This window comes from Chanos chanos, chromosome 15, assembly GCF_902362185.1.
Source record: "Chanos chanos chromosome 15, fChaCha1.1, whole genome shotgun sequence".
Taxonomy (NCBI): Eukaryota; Metazoa; Chordata; class Actinopteri; order Gonorynchiformes; family Chanidae; genus Chanos; species Chanos chanos.
Genome location: NC_044509.1, coordinates 15,396,899 through 15,419,384, shown reverse-complemented (window position 1 = coordinate 15,419,384; position 22,486 = coordinate 15,396,899). Strand labels below are relative to the sequence as shown.

Here is a 22,486-nt window from a genome sequence, read left to right as displayed (position 1 = left end):
AGAACCTGTCGGTTGCTGTGTGCATCTGAGGTTGTTAGAGACGCATATGAATTTTGTAGTAATCATCTTGTGCGCACAAGATGATAATAAATTGTTCGCACGAGATAATAACTTGTGCGCACAAGATAAAAAGAGATTTTTCACAGTGTGGAACTCCTTGTACTTTTTGATTATGCTTTGCACTGTGTCCACTGCCACTTGAGAGCACTTGGATACAGCTTTATACCCTAGTGGAAATTCCAGTTCAAATCCAGTAGAAAATCCTAGTAGACATCCAGTAGAATACCAGTAGAAAACCATTTAAAAACCAATAGCAATTTTAACTGGTTCCTATTGTTTTTCTTAGAGGAACTGAAACACATTCAACTGGTTTCATAACTGGTTTCTACTGGAATGCCCAGTAGACATCCAGTAGAACACCAGTAGAAAACCATTTAAAAACCAATAGAAATTTCTACTGGAATGTTTGGTCTGGTTCCAGTTGAGAAAAAACTGATAGAAGCTGCTGGTCTCAAATGGTCTGTATTGGCTGAACTGGTCTCAGATGGTCTGTACTGTTTGAACTGGTCTCAGGTAGTCTGTACTGGTTCTAGCTGGCGTTACTAGGTTCCCAGTGGTGTCTGAAATGTTACTGTTGGTACTTAAAGGCAATGGGTGGAACCTGGAATTATAGTGAATACATAACTGCATTCAATTCATGTTCTAACTATTTATATCCACCACTCCCACAACACACACACACACCTCTGTATACTGGAACATACATGCACCTTGATAATAACAATTTAACAGAGAATATTGAAGTAGAGGCAACAGGTAAATGTATAACAAAGACAAATACCTTTATTTTCATTGTACATGTACAGTGAGATTCAGTGTGCTATATCATACACAGGAGGAATTGAAATATAAATACAAAATGTAAATACAAAAAAAATATATATAGGAATATAAAAATATGAATACAAAGTGATTTTAAAGTGGCAAGTGCTGTCAGTGACAGTTTGTGTTAGTGTAGTTAACTTTAACTATTACGACTTTTTCAGCGATTTGTTGATGTCCATGATTTTCTCCGAGACGTACTGCCCACTTTTTCGGCTGCACGTAGCCACCTCTGTTTCAGACACACCTTTTTCCAGCAGCCATCTCTTGAAAGAGCCTGTCACTGGAAAAACAATACATAGAGTTGAAAAATTATATGTAATTTCCACAGGGATATACCCTAACTCTTGCATACAACCACGCAAACATCTTTCACTGAAATAAAATACTAACCTTTAACTGCTTGGTATTTTTCTGGAGTGAGGGGAGGTTTCACAACAGCTCCTTTGGGCTTTGAGCCTGTTGCACACCTTCCCCTCAGTGGACCGGTTCTGCAGGACCTCTGACCCCCAGATGGATACGGCTAGGTCCTTGCAGACCCGGGAGTCATTTTTGGCTCTCCTAATCCAGGTCCAGGTCCCTGCTGGAATGTAGGCTCCACCCCCAATATGTATTTAAGAGAAGAATAAAGAAAAATTGTTAGGAAAATTAAGCAATAGTACAGGAGAGGCAATGGCAACAACATGAGTGACATCACTCCCATCACAACAAGCAACATAAGTCACACAAGAACAGCAGTGGTCATTGCATTTATCCTATTTGCAATACAGCTTGGTACAATCGTCACAATTACTTTGAAAGTATTATGGTCACACAATGACACTGAGGAACAAAAGCTGATTACTGCAGAGTAATAAAATGTACCTTTCCTTCCGGACATTGAAGGGTTGTCTCTTCACTGGTCTGTGAGGGGCTGGGCAGCACAGGTGTACCGAAGGATACTGAAAAAAATTATACCTGTCAATTTTACTTTGTTGCAATTAGCTATTGTCAAAGTGTCAGGAGTTTCTTAAAACAAATTTGCTAGGAAGTTTGACCTTCAGTAGCCAATAGAAATTTACACATTTACCCAAGTGCTATGCGTTGGTATGCATGTTATGTGGTTAAATGTGTACTATGTTTAGTCTTCAAAAACAAAAAGGTGGCAGTAGGAATGAAAATAATATGGTAGTTTCATATCAGTTATAATTACATCATTTAAATGTTTGTTCACCCTCTAACGCTTCCCCTTGGAGCAGTGATCTTATCTTGCCCTGGATGGACCGTAAGTAGTCACACTCGCCTTTGTACTGGTCACATTCATTTTGTATCCCCTGTCACGACTCGGCTCAGAAGAGGTGACAAAAAGAAGGGCAGACCACACACAGATCTCATTAAGGACAAAGCAAATTTATTATCAAAGCAAAAACCACCAATAACTTAACAATTAGGCTGGTAGTCAGCAGTATCAGTAGTGCAGGCAAGGTATGGATGTGTGTTAGAGAAGTGTGGGGGTGTTGAAATGCAGTAACCAAAATCCTCATGAAACAAATGGTGGAGGCCTAAGGAAGAAAGAAACAGAAAATAGGTAGAAGGAAAGGAAAAGCAAGAGAGGAAGGGGAGAAGTGAGAGAGAGGTAGAACCGTCAGTTCCCTTTAGGCTTTATACACCTGGAGATCAGAGCACCCAGGTGCCCAATATCAACCAGGACGGCCCTCCCACTCTGACACCCAACTGCACCCAACACAAATACAGAGCGGAGGCCGTCACACCCTCCTCCTAAAAAAGGATTCCACCAGGAACCTTAACAGATTAACTACTCAATTTTAAACAAAGTCAACCCAAAATGTTTAACCTAAATCCAACACCACAGAATTCAATAAACCAACTAACTTACCTTGCTTTACCCTAAAACATGAACCTTATTTACCAAAATCTCCCTTTTTTAGCACAAAATAACATCACACACTTACATATTAATCTACCTTAATCTAAGGTTATTCAATCAGCTTAAACAAATATCCCCCAGAACTCCCCTGGAACAATTTTTACTCCAGCACAAACCACCAAGCCATGAACCACCTGCACCTTGTACCTGCATTTTCTCCACTGGCCGTGCTAACCCCCCAACTCAGCAACCTCGGTACCTCAGGAAGCAAATTAAGAGACTGGAAGATGAACCATCCAACAAGAGATGAGTAAAAACCAACAGGTCAAAGACAGGCAATACACAGTCACTATAATAAAGGCGCGCGAGACAGAGCATCTGCGATGACATTATCAGCGCCCTTAATATGACGAATATCTAAACAGTAGGGCTGAAGAAATAACGCCCAACGCATCAGTCGTTGGTTTGGATTCTGTAAAGAACGAAGAAAAGTTAAAGGATTATGATCGGTATAAACAGTCAAGGGAGTAACACCAGAACCCAAATAAACATCAAAATGCTGAAGCGCCCAAATAAGAGCCAATGCCTCCTTTTCAATGACCGAATAGTTTAACTGGTAAAAATTGAATTTTCTCGAGAAGTAACTCACAGGACGCTCCACGCCCAGGTCATCGGTCTGCAACAACACAGCACCTGCCCCTATGTGGCTAGCATCCACCTGGAGACAAAACGGCTCCTCCAACCGCGGAGCGGCCAATACCGGCGCAGAACAAAGAAGTGCTTTCACATTGTCAAAGGCGCACTGGCATTCAGACGACCATATGTATTTTGACTGTAACTTTAAAAGGTTCGTTAATGGGGCAACTACGGACGAAAAGTTTTTGCAAAAACTTCGATAATAACCTACCATTCCAAGAAAACGCATCAGCTCCTTCTTGGTGGCGGGAGGCGGGAACTTCTTTATAGCCAGAACTTTTGCATGCATCGGTCGTACCTCGCCTTTACCCACTACTTTGCCCAAATAGGTCACGGTAGCTTTTACAAACTCGCACTTGGCCAAGTTCACAGTCAAATTAGCCCAAGACAACCGATCAAATAAAGCACGGATACGTTGAACATGCTCAGTCCAAGAACTACTATAAACAACAACATCGTCCAGATAAACAGCACAACCCTCCAGTCCTGAAACTACGTGGTTCATTAAACGCTGAAATGTAGCAGGTGCGTTTTTTAAACCAAAAGGCATTACAGCGTAAGAATATAAGCCAAAGGGAGTAATAAAAGCACAAATCTCCTGAGCACGTTTAGTCAAAGGAACCTGCCAATAACCTTTCAGCAAATCAAACTTGCTTACATATGTAGCTGAACCAATCTGATCAACACAATCCTCCATCCGAGGAAGTGGATAAGAATCTGTCTTGGTTATGCTATTAACTCTACGATAATCTGTGCAAAGTCTAAGAGTGAAATCGGGTTTCCTCACCAGTAGACAAGGAGAAGCCCAACTAGAACGAGATGGTTCCGCTATCCCGTTCTCCAGCATATACTGAACTTCGGCTTCTAATAGTCTCCGTTTCTCTGGGCTAACTCTATAAAAACGTTGTTTTATTGGCTCAACATCGCCGACAATCACATCATGTTCAATAAGATGTGTCCGAGAAGGTGTATTTAGGAACAAAGTTGGATAACTTTGAATAAGAGCAACCAATTCACTGCGATGGGGCTCCTCCAAATAGCCCAGCAAATCATGCAATTTTGCAAGCGACTCAGAATTTCTTAGTCGACCCCGCAATACGGCATCGTCAGGCGCCGACAATTCGTCCTCCTCCCCATAAAATTCCCCTGAATGTGGGATATGAGCAGAACCTGCAGTAGAATGAACTGACAACACTGCACGGACCTTTTCTGTTCAATAGGCCCATATTCAGCTGAACGTGTATAATAAGGCTTCAACAAATTAACATGACAAAGCATGGTGGATTTCTTACGAGGGGGAGTCGCAATCAAATAATTCTGATCAGAAATCTTACGAATGATGGTATAAGGACCACTAAATTTGGCTTGAAATGGTGAACTTACAACAGGTAACAAGGCCAGGACTTGATCACCAGGACTAAACTGTCGTTGTTCAGCGCTACGGTCATACAATCGTTTCATTTTTCGTTGAGAAACCTCAAGTTTCTGTTTTGCCAACTCCCCAGCTGCATACAGTCTATAACGAAAACCGTTAACATAATCAAGCAGATTTTTAGGGGGTTCTGAAGACTTCCAATCGTCGCTCAATACTGCTAGGAGACCGCGCACCGTATGCCCAAACACCAAATCATTTGGACTAAATCCTGTGCTCTCCTGAACAACCTCTCTACAAGACAACAACAACCATGGCATACCCTCCTCCCAGTCTTGGTTCAACTCTGTGCAATATGCTCGTAACAATGACTTAAAAGACTGATGAAACCGTTCCAGGGCGCCTTGACTTTGCGCATGGTAAGGAGAGGCTTTATTGTGTTTTACACGCAACAGTTTTAAAATTTGTGCAAACAAGTGTGACGTGAAATTGGATCCTTGGTCGCTCTGAATGGTTTTGGGTATTCCAAACACTGAAATGAACAAAGACAAAGCTTTTACTACCGACTTAGCTGTGATATTACAAAGTGGATACGCCGCTGGATATCTGGTAGCCAGACACATAACGGTCAGCAGATAATTGCTACCCGATTTTGAGCGAGGCAAAGGCCCAACACAATCAATGATCAGATGTTCAAAAGGCTGACAAATTACTGGAATAGGGTACAAAGGGACAGGAGTAATTTCCTGATTCGGCTTCCCGGTGAGCTGACAGGTATGACAAGTTTTAATATATGCAGAAACCTCCCGTTTGAGCCGAGGCCAAAAGAACTGACGCAAAATGCGTTCATACGTTTTCCTAACACCCATATGTCCTGCACGATTTCCATGCGCAGTCTGTAATACTAGATTTCGAAATTTAACCGGCACAACAATTTGCCAAATCGGGTCGCCCGCAAAACTCTCAGACTGAGGCAACCACTTCCTTACCAATAAACCATCATGAAGTGTATACCCCTGTGCACAACTATCAACTTCGTGAGGAGGCAGGAGGCCATCATACAACAATTTTAAGGAGGGATCATTTCTTTGCTCCTCAATCAATTCCTCTTGAGAAACTGTCGAAAACTCTGGAGGTAAAAGCAGATTAAACCGCTTCCGAGCAAACTCACATTTCGTGTCTGGGCCTGATTTAAGTCGACTCATAGCCCTAGTCACTGCACAAGCGGGAAACAGGTCAGAAGGACCTGGAACATTCTCCAATTCTGCGTGACCCAACGGGGAAGCCGGCACCTGGGCAACAACATTTGGTGGCGGGGCATCAGGCCAAACATGCCCCCCAGCAAGATCGTTCCCCAGAATCATATCAACACCTGAAACTGGCAACGAGGGACGCACTCCAACCTGTACCACACCCTGTACCAAATCCGAAGAGAGCCTTATAGCATGCAGCGGAACAGACAAAGTATTTAAACCTATACCTTGTATTAAAATCTGAGCACCTGTAGCAGACTCCGATGAAAAAGGCAATATCGACTCCCGCAGAAAAGAGTTCGAGGCACCTGTGTCACGCAAAATAGTAACTGGCACTTGTTTATTATTGCAAAGAAGTGAGACGTAACCTGTCGAGACAAAAGCAGAGTAATCTGGATCCTTAGTAATCGGACAGGAATGTTCAGGTTCAATCTCAGGACAAATTAAACCGAGGACAGGTGCAGCCAATACCACAGGTTTAACGTGAATGCCCCTACTGGAAGATTTTAACTTTGCTTTTAAGACCGGACATTCATTTTTCCAGTGACCACTACAGCGGCAGTAATTACAAGTTCCATCAAAAACCCTTCTGTCCGATGGAACACGGCCAGATTTGTGTGCTGCTGCACCACCGAACCTAATTCTCCTTTCAACCACGGAAGAACTGTCCACGTGGTTACCTTCAGTGTACCCTGTACTGACAAACTTACTTTTATGAGTTAAAACATACTCATCAGCGAGAACGGCAGCTTCACTAGGGGTTTTCACTTTATTCTGGTTAATATACATAGCAATAGACCCAGGAACTGAATTCTTAAACTGCTCCAATACCACCAACTCGCTAAGTTCTACAAACGTTTTAACGTCCGACGCAGAACACCAACAACTGAACAACGAATTTAAGTCTCTTACAAACTCTAAGTGTGTCTGTTTCTCAGCCCTTTTCCAATTACAAAAACGTTGCCGATACGCTTCTGGAACCAGCTCATAAGCTTTAAGTACAGCAGCCTTTACCTTCTGATAAACTTTGGCGTCGCCTGGATTTAACGCCGAATAAGCCTCCTGAGCCTTACCTGTAAAAACACATTGCAGAAGAAGCATTCAAGCATCGTCAGACCAGTTACGGGAATCAGCTATCCGCTCAAACAAAGAGAAAAAGGTATCTGGATCCCGCTCATTAAATTTAGGCATCAACTTCAAATAGCCAATTATATCAGTGCTAGTTCGCCCAATCAAAACGGAACCTTCGTCAGCGTGATCAGAAAATCGTCCCTCTTGGCCTAAGGTAAGCTTATATCGTTCTAATTCCAGTCGGGCTTTCTTTGTTTGCAGTTTCATATGTTCCAATTCCAATTCTTTTTGATGTTTCAATTTTTCTAATTCGAACTCCCGTTGTTGTTGTTCCAGCTGTAACATCAAAAGCTCCTTTTGTTGATTAAAATTTAGTCCAGGAGAAACGACAGGCACTGAAGGGCCAGGACTAGGTGGGTTTGACGAAGTTAATACACCTGCCTCTACCAAATTTGCACACAAAATAGCCTTTATATCATCTTTTCTTCTCTGTGTTCCAATTTCAATTTTATAGTGCTCAGCAATTTTCAACAACTGTTGTTTCTTACATTTGTCTAAAAGCTCTTCTCAGGGGGACTGAAAAAATTCTTCCACAGCAGATTCCATGGTCCAACCAACAAACACCAACCCTGATCCACAAGACTACGATAACACAACACTTTTGCAACAATAAAAGCACTTTACCTGGAGCATCCCCACCCCTAACTAACTAAGTGGCGCGTCCAACTAACTATCTAAGCTCAACCCTAGTCTTCGTACGATTACTTGTGGTGGGTACTTATGCACTAAAAGCCCGCTGGCACGGGAAGCAACCGAAAAAGGGCGACTCCACGCAACCACGGAAGTGCTCCCAGGACAACTGCCGCATCCACGTTCACCGCCACACTAATAAAAACAACAAACACCAATGGAGTCCATAGGGGACAACATGGTTAAACCTAACGGGTAGACAGCTCCAGATTACAAACCAACAGTCACAAAACAAAGGATCAGGCTTACCTCCAGGCCTACCACAACTCACAGCTTAACTCCACAAAGCACAGGCCACAAAACAATGGAGGTCCAAATGAGCTCCTCCCTCAAGCACTACAAACAAATTCCCCACAAATCTTAGAACAACAGAAAACAAAACCAGGTTTGTCTCTTCCAACTCTGCATATCTAGGGTTGCATAAAAATGGAGAAAAGACAAAAGAACTTTTAACTGTCCTATAATGGTAAAGACCACTACCATAACTGCACAACCAGAATCCTAGACTTGAGGAGAACACAATATTTTGTACATTTACCACTGGGAATCAACGACAATCAAAATTTCAATGACAATTTCATTTCATTTTCACAACATTTCATCTATGAAAGGCAACAACTGTCCCAGTATTGACTCTTTATGTCCAAAGTACTTACTTCTGTTGAAGATCACTGAGCTCCACTGACAGTCGCTGCTTCTTCTTCTTTAATTGATGGTACCCTTGGAGCAATTCATCATAAATTTGCTGGGAGATCACCCCACCTTCATCTGTGCTATCAGAATCCTAATTGTGAAGGAAAGACTTCAATGCATCTCTTGAGATGTGTTACGTCCCCGTGAGTTAGGTCTAGGGACTTTGGGAGGTAACAACAAAAAAAACTCGAAAAGATAGATGGGAAACGGAAATATGTGAGTTGTGAATTTATTGAGTCAGGAAAAGAAAAAATAAAGGGTTATAACAAAACCAAAAGTAATATCCAAATCTACTTAATCGCCGTCATCCGATTTATACACAAAGATATATCACTGTAATAGTTACAGGACACGCGCGCGCGCACGCACACAGCGTTAACCCTGCCGTCTGGCCCACTGGCCCCGTCTATAGGTCTCCCCAGGACTTTTAAAACAGCCGGTTCCAGTGAACAATTAAGCACCGGTGCTGTTAACCACTCATGGTGACGATGAGAACAGGGGAGGGCGGTACCTGGAGAGAGACGTGGAGAGAAAAAAAACACACCCCAACACCACAGCCGTAACAAGATGTTTACTATATGGCTTAGGCTACTTATGCCAACCTTGTCTGTGCCAATTACCACGAGACATAAGCAAGAATTTGGTCACATATGCTTGGAAGTCCTACCTCATCATCTGAAGACAGCACTCCTCTTTTTCTCTTCTTCTGTACCTTCTCCGAGGTATCAGAGTAAGTTTCTTCACACTGTGGATTTTTTCTTTTGGCAGTGATTTTTTTCATCAGCACACTGGTGCCTCTCTTCTTAGCCTACAATTCAAGAAATAGGATTTTCTCAACACCCTGGCTTGTGTTGTTTAAAAGGAAACTGCATTATTTTTCACTAGATCACTTATTCAGCCACCCATAACACTGAAATACCTCTGATCGTCGGTAATGAGCACTTATGCACATTTTTTGGTCCCCCTCCCTTTCATGCCTCTTCATTGCCTGAAGAAATGTTGTGATTGATTTAGCAGTACATTGGAGTATGGAAAATTCTAAACTTTAAAACAGCGCCGTCCATTTCTAGGCTATTTCATAGGCCTAAATATTGTTAACTAAGCATACAACATTCGCTACTAATGGTCATAAATACAATACAGAATTCCTATTTTAAAATCATACTTTGCCGTTCTTATTGGCGGTGGCCTCCAATCCAGTGCTGTCTTTCCTGGTGGGTGACGCGCTTTCTGTCCTTATTTTGGGGACCGGGGCCCTCTTGTTCTCTAGACGCTGTCTTAGCGAGTTCTCTTGATCTGAATTATAGAAAACCCGTAACCATGTACTCATTACACACATCAACAGCAGCAGGCATATACAATATAAACCGTATCTACATACATGTTCTGGCCAGCCTAATGTTACGATTGACAAAAAACAAAGCATGTTGAATTCACTGGCTCATCAGCGGGAAATACAATGGGGACACACGACTAACTAATTTAGTAACATTATCTTTAACTATCAATATAACTGGCATGCTAGCCCACGAAGTGAATACTTGTTTTTGGCATATGTTAAGGCTGAACTAAGCTAAAGACAAAGTTAAAGACAACTTTCAAAAATAAGTACGTAATGCTACCGATTTTGCTTACCTGAAAGGAGCAAAACTTGGCCTTGGCCGCCGTCCCTCCACAACACCCAGTGCTTGGTTGTTTTGTCGAAATTGTTGATGTTGGCTGGGTCGAAATCTTTTATGTTTTTGTAACATTTTTACTGTGAACTAACACGGACTTCAGACAGCAACTGTAAAGCTGTGTTTTAACCGAATGAGAAGTGAAATACGCGGGGTTTGGTCGCTTGCCTTCGCACCACATCACAGCGAGTGTAGTGCACCAATCAGATTACACATGAGCAGCTTGTCCTCCATGTCACGTGAAAATTTTGTCTGGCGAAAGCCAATGACCCTCAAGTATGGCTAGAAACCATGCCCCTTTCCCCAGAAATCTCTTCAAGTAGGGTGGAGGACAAGCTGATCGTGTAATCTGATTGGTGAATTAAAAAATGTGGCGCAAAATTCGTTTTTTTATTTTCAGCCAAGCGATCAAACCCGTGCGAGGAAAGTGAGAACACAGCTAGTCTTCGCTATGGAATCAAGGAGGAAACAATACAAGTGATATTTAGAGCCACAAATCTCTGCTTCAGTGCCCCGAAGTTTAAAGTGGCGACGGAAGCAACGCCCAACAAAGGTAAGAACAGGACATAAAGGAAAAAATGTATAGGCCAGGTATGTGAAAATGCAGATTATGTCAAAACGCTCTCCGTCCACACTACTGTTTTCATACCGTTTTCCAAATGTTCCTTGTCCACACCAGAACGCTGAAATGATACCGAGCATTTATGTTTGTTTTGGAGTACAAAGTTTTGCAGTGTCATGGTAACCGTTCGTCATCGTTTCACTTGCATGTTCTTTGTATGTTTTCTGTCCATTACAACGCAGACCTGGCGTTTTCAAATTTATGCACCTCAGAGAACGTTTTTCGAAAAGTATCATTTTCAGTGGTGGAATTAATGCCGTTTTAGTGTGGAAGGCTAAACGGAGAAATAATTATCTGTTTTGATGTACTCGGCTAGTGGTATAGCTGCATGTTAAGTACATTTTGTTGTTCTATCGTTCTATATTAAACGGTTATAATCATTCCTTCTCCTGCACAGGGTCATGATGAAGACTCATGGCCAGACGAAGATCAGGGCCCTCATGGTGTTGCCTCTGTGGTACGTTCTGTTACTGATATGGGTCCCCAACATATTACCCAGTTTTGTGTTAATCCCGTTTAAATCTTTCCTTCTCATATCTCCCCTGCACAGGATCAATTTTATTATATTTCATTATTTCTGAATACATTCTCAATGTACAGCACTTTCTAACAAGTGCCAAGGTATTGGGTTTGTTAGACCAGGTGAGACCAATTGTTTCCAATTGAAATAAATAGCAGACAACACCAGTTACATCCTATTGGTTTCAACTGGGTTAAACTGGTGAAGCAGCCACTGCCCATAGCTCTATTGGCTTAAATGGGTTTTAAATGGTTTCGACTGGTATTCTTAACTGGGGAAACCATTAGAATCTGAAAACCCAGTTGGATCCAGTTGAAACCAGTACAGACCATTTGAGACCAGTTCATTTCAATAGACTAGCTACTGGATTTTCAACTGGAATTTCCACTAGGGTAGCCTTTCCCTGTCTTGTTAGCAGCCACAATGCGCAACCGGAGGTCCTCACTAAGCTCTGTAGTTTTCGCCATGACTTGTAATTTACTAGTAACTAACCAGAGAACTTCTGCATCAACTGTTCTCAGTTTACAGCTGATGAGAATGCTGTAGAACATGGTAGAAATTACTAGGGCCGTTTGGAATGGTATAAAAGCTTGCACTTTCTCAAACATTTGTGATCATTTCAAAGGGTATGCATCATTTTGGACATGGCATTTTTAATAAAAATGTAAGAAAACAAACAAGCATGCAGATGTAACTGGGGTGTTCCATCTTCTATCTGCACCTCCGTTAACTTAGCTTCTGTAATCTGCATTGTGTTCGATGGTCTGCTTAACTTGACTGGATAATGATCACACTGATGATTCCAGTTGTTGTGTTTTTATTCAAGAAGAGATACCGACTGCACAAATTAACACAGAACGAAAAAAATGTTTGACATGCAGCCCTCACGCACACACACAGGACATCAGCAACCTCTCCTCAGTTCAACAACCGCAGACTGAGAGCGACACAGTTATGACAACTACTAACTGCAGTGTCTTAAAGAAGCAGTACAGGTGCTACAACTCAGTGCTGAAGTTAAACACATTACATAAACACATTATTTACAAACATAAAATAGGACAATAGCAATCATGTCAGGATTTGGTGAAGTTTCATACAATAATAAAAAAAACAAATGTGCACTTTTTAACCTGGTTATACAAACGACAACAAGCAAACAAACAAATAAATAAATAATTTATTGGTCAAATAAAAATTCACTATAAATCATAATTTGGCATGGGTATGAATAATTTTGGGCTTAACTGTAAGTGTAATAACATTATGATCAAGTTATTCAGAATCAATACAAGTGTAACCCATTTGAAATATAGGGCAACTAGTACCCAGTATGTCATGTAGAGGTGTAGTGGCATGCTGCTCCTGAGGGGAGCGTATAATGCACATCTGAAATGGTAGAGAACACTATGTGCAGTCATTATTTCTGCTGGAGGTCTCTTCTTGTAAATGTGCTGTGAACCAACGTAATGATTTCGGTACGAAACGCCACACAGTAGTCCTAAATTTTGGACTGTTTCCATATATCAACGCTAATAAGCTGTCTTTTATCAGAATCCCAGCTGTGAGCGTGAGAAAGGCAGTTCTGTGGAGTAATAACTCTCATGGGTTTTTGAACTACCAGATAGAATCTGGAGGATTCCATGATCGTGAGGCCAGCCCAGCGAGACTGTGGACGGTCGTGGAAGCGGTGTGGCCTGCCATAGGATCTGTTCCCAGGAGATGTCTGACTAGCTCGATGCGTTCATCCGGACACCAGATAAGAGACCATACACACTATTTCCTCTACCCAGGCAGAAATAGTCAGAATAGTAGTACGTCCAATACACACACAAGGACAAGGACTTGAACCCTTTGGATCTCAAACTCCTATATTTAAAGGAGCAGTCATCGAGGGTTGCAACTCAAAAGAGACTTTATTTGTTCTCCCATTTTCATTTAGCATTGGAAAGAGCTCTGTTTTTTTCCCCATTTCTTTATATACAAGGTTCAGCGCTCTGTGTGCACTGTGTATGTTATGTGTTGTGGTAAAGCAATATAAATGGCAGGGGTTCAACTCAACATCAACTCTCCCCGTGAGTTAGTCAAGGCATACCACTCCCTGAACCTAGGTAGATGTTAGTGTCTTCACTACTACAACTGGTTAGGACTAGAGGCGCTACACAAGTTTTACATATTGAAATGTTATCCGCATTCTTATGTTTAGTCTAGTACAATCTTTCTTCGGTATGGAATTTCGTTGAATTTCATCAAATTCAGTTTCGTTTACCATAATTCCAGTTCCAGTATCTCCTGTGATATCAATTCAATTTACATGACTTAAATGATTACCGTGATTAATCGTGATGATAATATAAATATAGAATGGAGTATGTCAGTCTCAGCTGAGCCCTATATTGTACTAAAACATGCTATAGTGAGGTAAAAAAAAACATCACATTGTATATTTTGTTTATTTTCGAAGTTTCACTTAAGTATGGTACACAATACTGCTAAATGACAGTTTCAAATGGGAGAAAAGGGGGAAGAATATTACGATTTTAGGTGAAGCACCTCAAACATGCAGAAGAGCATGGACTAAGCAAAAATGGAGAAAAAAAATTCAAATGTAGAAACTAAATATTTTAAGTCACATCTCCTCATTAACTCTATTTTACCCATTACGTTTTTGTAAATCCAAGTCAGAGAAGTCCTCGTTTTATGTTATTAATTTTGCTTTTGAATGATATAAAACCCTAAATGTTTTCTCTCAGCAGCAAGCCTTGAAAGGGCCATGCCCCTACCTAAAGGCTTCCCTCCATTGCATTACAAAGTAGCTTGCATTACAGGATTTTATTTTGCTCTGGAATTCTTCATATTTTTGTCTACTGTTTTATTTACCATGGCTCTTTTGTAGAGTCCTCTAATAGACTGCCTGACCTCCTCTGTCTTAACTGTGTATATAATAGGATTCAGCATGGATGGTATTGTTTGTGTGAGAGAGTAATTGATTATCCTGACATTAGGGTCTAGTCTTGACACCACAGCTGCTATGTTTATGAATAAAACTGGCAGGTAGAACATGGCCACTAATATCAAATGGGATGTACAGGTTTTCATGGCTTTGATACGCTCAGTTCCCTGTGCAATTCTCAGTAATGCAAAAGCTATGCAAGCATATGAAATACCTATTAACATCAATGGAATGCAAATGATTACAGCAAAACAGACATAGGCCATGATGTCATTCAACGATGTGTCATTACAGGCCAGTGCATAAATTGGTCCATGGTCACAAAAATAGCTGTTAACAACAGTAGATCGACAAAAAGAGAGTCTGGTAATCAGTGCTACAGTGGAAGCAATTAGAACTGTTGAAAACATCCAGATACATCCAGTGATCAAAGCCATAGTTGTTTTAGTGACAATTGCATGGTATCTGAGAGGAAAACAAATTGCAACCGCTCTGTCATAAGCCAAAGCAAGCAGAGTGAGAGACTGCAGAGTCATGAAAAAGAAAACAAAAAACATGTTGGCCAAGCAAGCTTCATATGATATGTACTGGTGTTCAAACAAAAATGTGTCCACAAGCCTCGGAATCAGAGCAGTACTTCCGCCCAAGTCAGTCACAGCCAAGTTAAACACGGCAATGTACTTCGCTGTGTGAAGAGTACGGGCCAGGCATATAGTACACATTATAAAGGAGTTCCCAAGGACCGTTGTGGTGTAGACAAGGCAGAGAAATATATAATAATACTTTGCATGTGGGACATTGGAAAATCCATTAATATAAAATGTGGATGGACGTACAAATGTTGTGTTCACAGAGACTGGCTGTATGGGCATCTTGAAATGTCTCCTTTTTTCACGTACAGGGAAAAATGTCTGAAAAAAAAGAATACAGTTGCATGAATGATTGAATATTTCAACTGAAATAATCTTTCAGGGATGAAAAGTAGTAAAAACATAGTTACTAAAGTCATGCTTACCTTTCTTATAAAACCATGAGGCTTCAGTGGTATACCTCATTAAATGCTTTTACCTTTATGATTAAATATTAGCTTGAACAAAAAAAATATTTTACAAATTTTACAAATATTTCCTAATGAGGAGTAGCTGCAATACAAGACCAATTCAAGACACAAGTGAAGATGAATGGAAATGGCAGCATGTTGATCTACAAGCAGGGATCACACATTCTGCATAAGCATATATATCCTTCTATAATGGCTATAATCCAGTGTAGAGGCAGGCGTCTCTATGTCCAGGAAATGATCCTGTTCCCAGAAGAATGCAATGGGTGTTTTCAAAATCACATGTTCATGTTCTCTACTTTTGTGTACTCAGATTCTCAGGTGTTCTCTTGAGTCTGTGGCACAAGTAAGGAGCGGAATGCCCTGGTTACTGTTTATTACAAAGTTAAAGTATGAAGAAAACATATTGTAGCAAGGAGGGAAAGACACATTTAGCAAAATATACTAAGGAACACAAGATTAAAAGCACACAGTACAAAGAATTGTTGAAAGTTTCAAAGCAAAAAATGCTCACCATTCCACAATCCCCACACATCTCTTGGAGCCTCAGACTGAAAACCAACTGACCTACATAAGTTGAAAATATGTTTTTCTAATTTTCAAAACATTCTACTCACTTTGACACACAGTTTACATTACTGTGTGACACCCAAACACCACAAAGTTCAGAGTAAGGTCAGTTGTGCCATGGAGTGTGCAGGTGCTGTGGGTATCTTTATAAGTCTTGACAAATCTCGACAAATCAGCTTCAAAATTATTGCACCTTAAATTTGGAAATGTAATAATTTATTAAAACGTCAACAGTTGTGGTAGGAAAAAAATATTAAATTTACTATTGTTGGGCATTGGCATGTTTTGCTGTTAAAATAATAAAAAGGCACAACGTTTCTTTTTGGTAGTAGTATTCTTTACTGAAGTTGAAATGATGATACAGGCGAAGCAGGAGCGAAGAGGAGGCTCTCCTGCACACTATGCACATGATGTTACCCAGACTGAGTCATGATGTTACTGACCAAAGAAAACGATTTCTTGCACCCAGATATACCCAGGCCACACGAGGCCTTTGGCCTTGCGTCTCTCAGATAAGAAATACCTTTTACCCACATCTGAGAGAAAAAGCAAGTGCTTTCTGGTGTTTCTGCTGAGCCCTCAGAATTATGACACCAATAAATGAACATAAATGACCAGGTGAAAATGACCATCTGTGTAGGGGTTGAGGTAAAGGTTTTGTAAGAAAGATGGTTTTGTAAGTGTGTACAAAGACAAACAGTTATGCATGCTTCTGTGAGTTACTTGTGAGTCTCTTCAGACCTTATGTCCGTAAAAAAAATTCTGCTAGGCCCCACACTACCTTAATTTAATTACCATGGAGAACACGTATACACTTATAAAAGTAATCAATACATGTACAGTATATACTAAAGGGAAAGCTATGTGGCTATTCACTAAAGAAGGGGAAGAGCAGGGTTGTAGAAGCATTCAAATACAATAATTGAGTTAAAACTAAGACACAGACATGAAAAATTGACTGGTGCAAGTCACCCATGAAAAAAATAACTTGAGTCATATTCTTGAAGTATCAGGCATTTAATATACTCACATTTTCAAAAGTACAAAATAAAAATAAGCATCAAACAAGTAATAAATGATGTCCATCATTCATTTATTTATTCTTCTAGCAAAACAAAGCCCAATGCTAGGAGAATGAAGCCATAGGGCTCTTCTATTAGGAGTTTTACTACTTACTCTGAGTTAAGTAAATCAGCGTTTTCACTAAACCTGCTTTCTGGAATACCCCCCAGGAGGTTGGATTTATTGATATATTGTTACATAAACAGAAATTTAAAAAATGATCTATGAGGTTACATTAGGACTGGTCCTGTCATCATTGGACACGATCTGCTGGAGTGCTGATCATCCACACAGTTGTCGGCTGTTTACACATTTAAAGCTTGGACATGAAGGACAATGTGGAAGTAGCAGGACTCATGGCTATGAAACCTGACCTGATCATGTGACATGCTAAACTCAAGTTGATTGAGTGGAGTGTTGTTTGTCAGTGAGAATGACCCTCCCTAAGCAGTATTAGGTTGCTGTGGTGAATTTCCAATGTTTCATCATGTTTCCAAACTCTTTTTTTTTGTTCATTTAATGGTTTCCACTGATTGTAATTCCAAAATTAAAATTATAAATTATTTCAGATTTGAAGTGTTGCTTGTTGTTCCACCTTTGTCTCCGACTCCCTCTGATTCAGTCTGTCATCGCTGGGCTTCACCAGCTTATTTACCACAGGCTCATTCAGCTCACTGACTGATTATCATTCAGACTCCACGGGGGTAATCCAGAAATTGGGTTTAGTGAAAACTCAGAGTTAGTTAACTCAGAATAAGTAGGAAACCTTCTAATAGAAGAGCCCTATGGCCTCATTCTCCTAGCAAAACAAAGCCATAGGGCTCTTCTATTAGGAGGTTTACTACTTACTCTGAGTTAGCCAACTCTAAGTTTTCACTAAACCCGCTCTCTGGAACACCCCCCCCCCCCCCCCAGTACATATACTCCTTTGTTGCTTTGTTCTTTGTGAAGTCTCTCATTCCCACTGAGTGTACCAAGCTGTGTTATCCTCTTCTAGTATTATTGCTGTTCCTGTCTTTTAACCCTACCTCGTTAATCATTGATGATTTCCTGTTCTGCCTATGATAGTCTGTTACTCGTGCACTGAATTCTGTCTGTTTTGTGATTTGAGTTGAGATTAGTTCCAAAATTAAAATTTATGTCAGATTTGAAAACTGGTGTCACTGTAAATTCAAATTCCAAAAACTGGAATTAGAATGCATCAGTTTTCATTTGAATTGCCCTAAAGCCTTATCTAAATTTAATCTAAATTGTCAAAGTGCCTAAAATTATTCAAGCTGAACAACAAGAAAGGAAACTATTCTCTTGTTACAAGCAAACAGGTTGCTGTTGCTGGAGTGATAAGAGTACATTTTTATTTAAAATGTAGGTAAAGGCACACGATGACACTCAATACACAAATCACATCCTTTCTCACAATTCCATCTATAATTGATTTGCACTCAAGATTGGGACTGAAATTCATTTAAGTTGTAAAAATTCCAGACCAGCAGTATTGGAGTATGGCTCATTTAACTTGGCTGAGTAAATTATATGCTCAATATGGTTTTATTCCATAGCTTAAAACAAGTCCTTAAGGTTTAAAATCTCTCTGTTTCCTTCGCAAGCACTCACTGCTTGAATATCACATTGTAATGTATCACATTACAGGATTTTATTTATCTGTGGTGCTCTTCATATTTTTGTCTACTGTTTTATTTACCATGGCTCTTTTGTAGAGTCCTCTAATAGACTGCCTGACCTCCTTTGTCTTAACTGTGTATATAATAGGATTCAGCATGGATGGTATTGTTTGTGTGAGAGAGTAATTGATTATCCTGACATTAGGGTCTAGTCTTGACATGACAGCTGCTATGTTTATGAATAAAAGTGGCAGGTAGAACATGGCTACTAATATCAAATGGGATGTACAGGTTTTCATGGCTTTGATACGCCCAGTTCCTTGTGCAATTCTCAGTAATGCAAAAGCTATGCAAGCATATGAAATACCTATTAACATCAATGGAATGCAAAGGATTGTGACCATACCGACATAGGCCATGATGATATTCAAGGAGTTATCATTACAGGCCAGTGCACAAATTGGCCCATGGTCACAAAAATAGCTGTTAACAACAGTAGATCGACAAAAAGAGAGTCTGGTAATCAGTTCTACAACAGAAGCAACTAGAGCTGTTGTAAACACCCACATACATCCAATGATCAAAGCCATCGCTGTTTTAGTGACAATTGCATGGTATCTGAGAGGAAAACAAATTGCAACCACTCTATCATAAGCCAAAGCAAGCAGAGTGAGAGACTGCAGAGTCATGAAAAAGAAAACAAAAAACATGTTGGCCAAGCAAGCTTCATAAGATATGTACCGGTGTTCAAACAAAAAAGTGTCTATAAGCTTTGGAATCAGAGCAGTACTTCCACCCAAGTCAGTCACAGCCAAGTTAAACACGGCAATGTACTTCGCTGTGTGAAGGCTGCGTGCTAAGCATACAGTACACATTATAAAGGAGTTCCCAAGGACCGTTGTGGTGTAGACAAGGCAGAGAAATATATAATAATACTTTGCATGTGGGACGTTAGAAAAACCATTAATATAAAATGTGGATGGACGCACAAATGTTGTGTTCCCAGAGACTGGCTGTATGGGCATCTTGAAATGTCTTCTTTTTTTCACGTACAAGGAAAAATGTCTGAAAAAAAGAATACAATTGCATGAATGATTGAATATTTCAACTGAAATAATCTTTCAGGGATGAAAAGTAGTAAAAACATAGTTACTAAAGTCATGCTTACCTTTCTCATAAAACCATGAGGCTTCAGTGGTATACCTCATTAAATGCTTTTACCTTTATGATTAAATATTAGCTTGAACAAAAAAAATATTTTACAAATTTTACAAATATTTCCTAATGAGGAGTAGCTGCAATACAAGACCAATTCAAGACACAAGTGAAGATGAATGGAAATGGCAGCATGTTGATCTACAAGCAGGGATCACACATTCTGCATAAGCATATATATCCTTCTATAATGGCTATAATCCAGTGTAGAGGCAGGCGTCTCTATGTCCAGGAAATGACCCTGTTCCCAGAAGAATGCAATGGGTGTTTTCAAAATCACATGTTCATGTTCTCTACTTTTGTGTACTCAGATTCTCAGGTGTTCTCTTGAGTCTGTGGCACAAGTAAGGAGCGGAATGCCCTGGTTACTGTTTATTACAAAGTTAAAGTATGAAGAAAACATATTGTAGCAAGGAGGGAAAGACACATTTAGCAAAATATACTAAGGAACACAAGATTAAAAGCACACAGTACAAAGAATTGTTGAAAGTTTCAAAGCAAAAAATGCTCACCATTCCACAATCCCCACACATCTCTTGGAGCCTCAGACTGAAAACCAACTGACCTACATAAGTTGAAAATATGTTTTTCTAATTTTCAAAACATTCTACTCACTTTGACACACAGTTTACATTACTGTGTGACACCCAAACACCACAAAGTTCAGAGTAAGGTCAGTTGTGCCATGGAGTGTGCAGGTGCTGTGGGTATCTTTATAAGTCTTGACAAATCTCGACAAATCAGCTTCAAAATTATTGCACCTTAAATTTGGAAATGTAATAATTTATTAAAACGTCAACAGTTGTGGTAGGAAAAAAATATTAAATTTACTATTGTTGGGCATTGGCATGATTTGCTGTTAAAATAATAAAAAGGCACAACGTTTCTTTTTGGTAGTAGTATTCTTTACTGAAGTTGAAATGATGATACAGGCGAAGCAGGAGCGAAGAGGAGGCTCTCCTGCACACTATGCACATGATGTTACCCAGACTGAGTCATGATGTTACTGACCAAAGATTTCTTGCACCCAGATATACCCAGGCCACACGAGGCCTTTGGCCTTGCGTCTCTCGGATAAGAAATACTTCGATGTTACAGAAAACCTGGACAAAAGAGGACATAAACTGAGTCTACCACAGAAGAAATTTAATATACTTTAATTTCCCTTTTTTATGGAATGTTATTCATGTAGTTTACACACTTCATTAATGCAGATAACAGCTCTCTTTATGGTGGAATTTCAATTAATTGAATCCTGTTGATTATAATTCTAACCCATTTCTACAGTTACATCCTCAAAACTTTTTTTAATGTTTTCATTGATTGTAGTTCCAAAATTAAAATTTATGTCAGATTTGAAAACTGGTGTCACTGTAAATTCAAATTCCAAAAACTGGAATTAGAATGCATCAGTTTTCATTTGACTTGCCCTAAAGCCTCATCTAAATTTAATCTAAATTGTCAAAGTTTTTAAAATTATTCAAGCTGAACAACAAGAAAGGAAGCTATTCTCTTGTTACAAGCAAACAGGTTGGTGTTGCTGGAGTGATAAGAGTACATTTTTATTTAAAATGTAGGTAAAGGCACACGATGATACTCAATACACAAATCACATCCTTTCTCACAATTCCATCTATAATTGATTTGCACTCAAGATTGGGACTGAAATTCATTTAAGTTGTAAAATTCCAGACCAGCAGTATTTGAGTATGGCTCATTTAACTTGGCTGAGTAAATTATATGCTCAATATGGTTTTATTCCATAGCTTAAAACAAGTCCTTAAGGTTTAAAATCTCTCTGTTTCCTTCGCAAGCACTCACTGCTTGAATATCACATTGTAATGTATCACATTACAGGATTTTATTTATCTGCGGTGCTCTTCATATTTTTATCTACTGTTTTATTTACCATGGCTCTTTTGTAGAGTCCTCTAATAGACTGCCTGACCTCCTCTGTCTTAACTGTGTATATAATAGGATTCAGCATGGATGGTATTGTTTGTGTGAGAGAGTAATTGATTATCCTGACATTAGGGTCTAGTCTTGACATGACAGCTGCTATGTTTATGAATAAAACTGGCAGGTAGAGCATGGCCACTAATATTAAATGGGATTTATTTAGTGTTTAGTTTGAAGCTCTAGGAGATGTGTGGGGATTGTGGAATGGGGAACATTTTTTGAGACCAGTTCATTTCAATAGACTAGCTACTGGATTTTCAACTGGAATTTCCACTAAGGTAGCCTTTCCCTGTCTTGTTAGCAGCCACAATGTGCAACCGGAGGTCCTCACTAAGTTCTTTAGTTTTCGCCACGACTTGTAATTTAATGGTAACTAACTAGAGAACTTCTGCGTCAACTGTTCTCAGTTTACAGCTGATGAGAATGCTGTAGAACATGGTAGAAATTACTAGGGCCGTTTGGAATGGTATAAAAGCTTGCACTTTCTCAAACATTTGTGATAATTTCAAGGGGTATGCATCATTTTGGACATGGCATTTTTAATAAAAATGTAAGAAAACAAACAAGCATGCAAATGTAACTGGGGTGTTCCATCTTCTATCTGCACCTCCGTTAACTTAGCTTCTGTAATCTGCATTGTGTT

General features: G+C 39.8%; 2 protein-coding genes across 2 annotated transcripts; both read right to left on the bottom strand.

Moving 5' to 3' along the window:
* Positions 1-1,031: 1,031 nt before the first annotated feature.
* On the bottom strand, positions 1,032-15,227 carry LOC115828314 (olfactory receptor 52K2-like). The gene is made up of 7 exons (XM_030792275.1): positions 14,244-15,227; positions 4,829-4,942; positions 3,657-3,800; positions 3,399-3,551; positions 2,957-3,029; positions 2,530-2,595; positions 1,032-1,165 (listed from the first exon to the last, which is right to left on the bottom strand). The coding sequence occupies exons 1-7, from the start codon at positions 15,225-15,227 to the stop codon at positions 1,032-1,034; spliced, it is 1,668 nt and encodes a 555-aa protein (XP_030648135.1).
* Positions 15,228-18,722: 3,495 nt separating this feature from the next.
* LOC115828313 (olfactory receptor 52B2-like) lies at positions 18,723-19,694 on the bottom strand (the record flags this gene model as incomplete). The annotated part of the gene is made up of 1 exon (XM_030792273.1): positions 18,723-19,694. A coding segment is annotated over exon 1 (972 nt), but the record flags the coding sequence as incomplete, so codon positions are not given.
* Between the last annotated feature and the right edge of the window lie 2,792 nt (positions 19,695-22,486).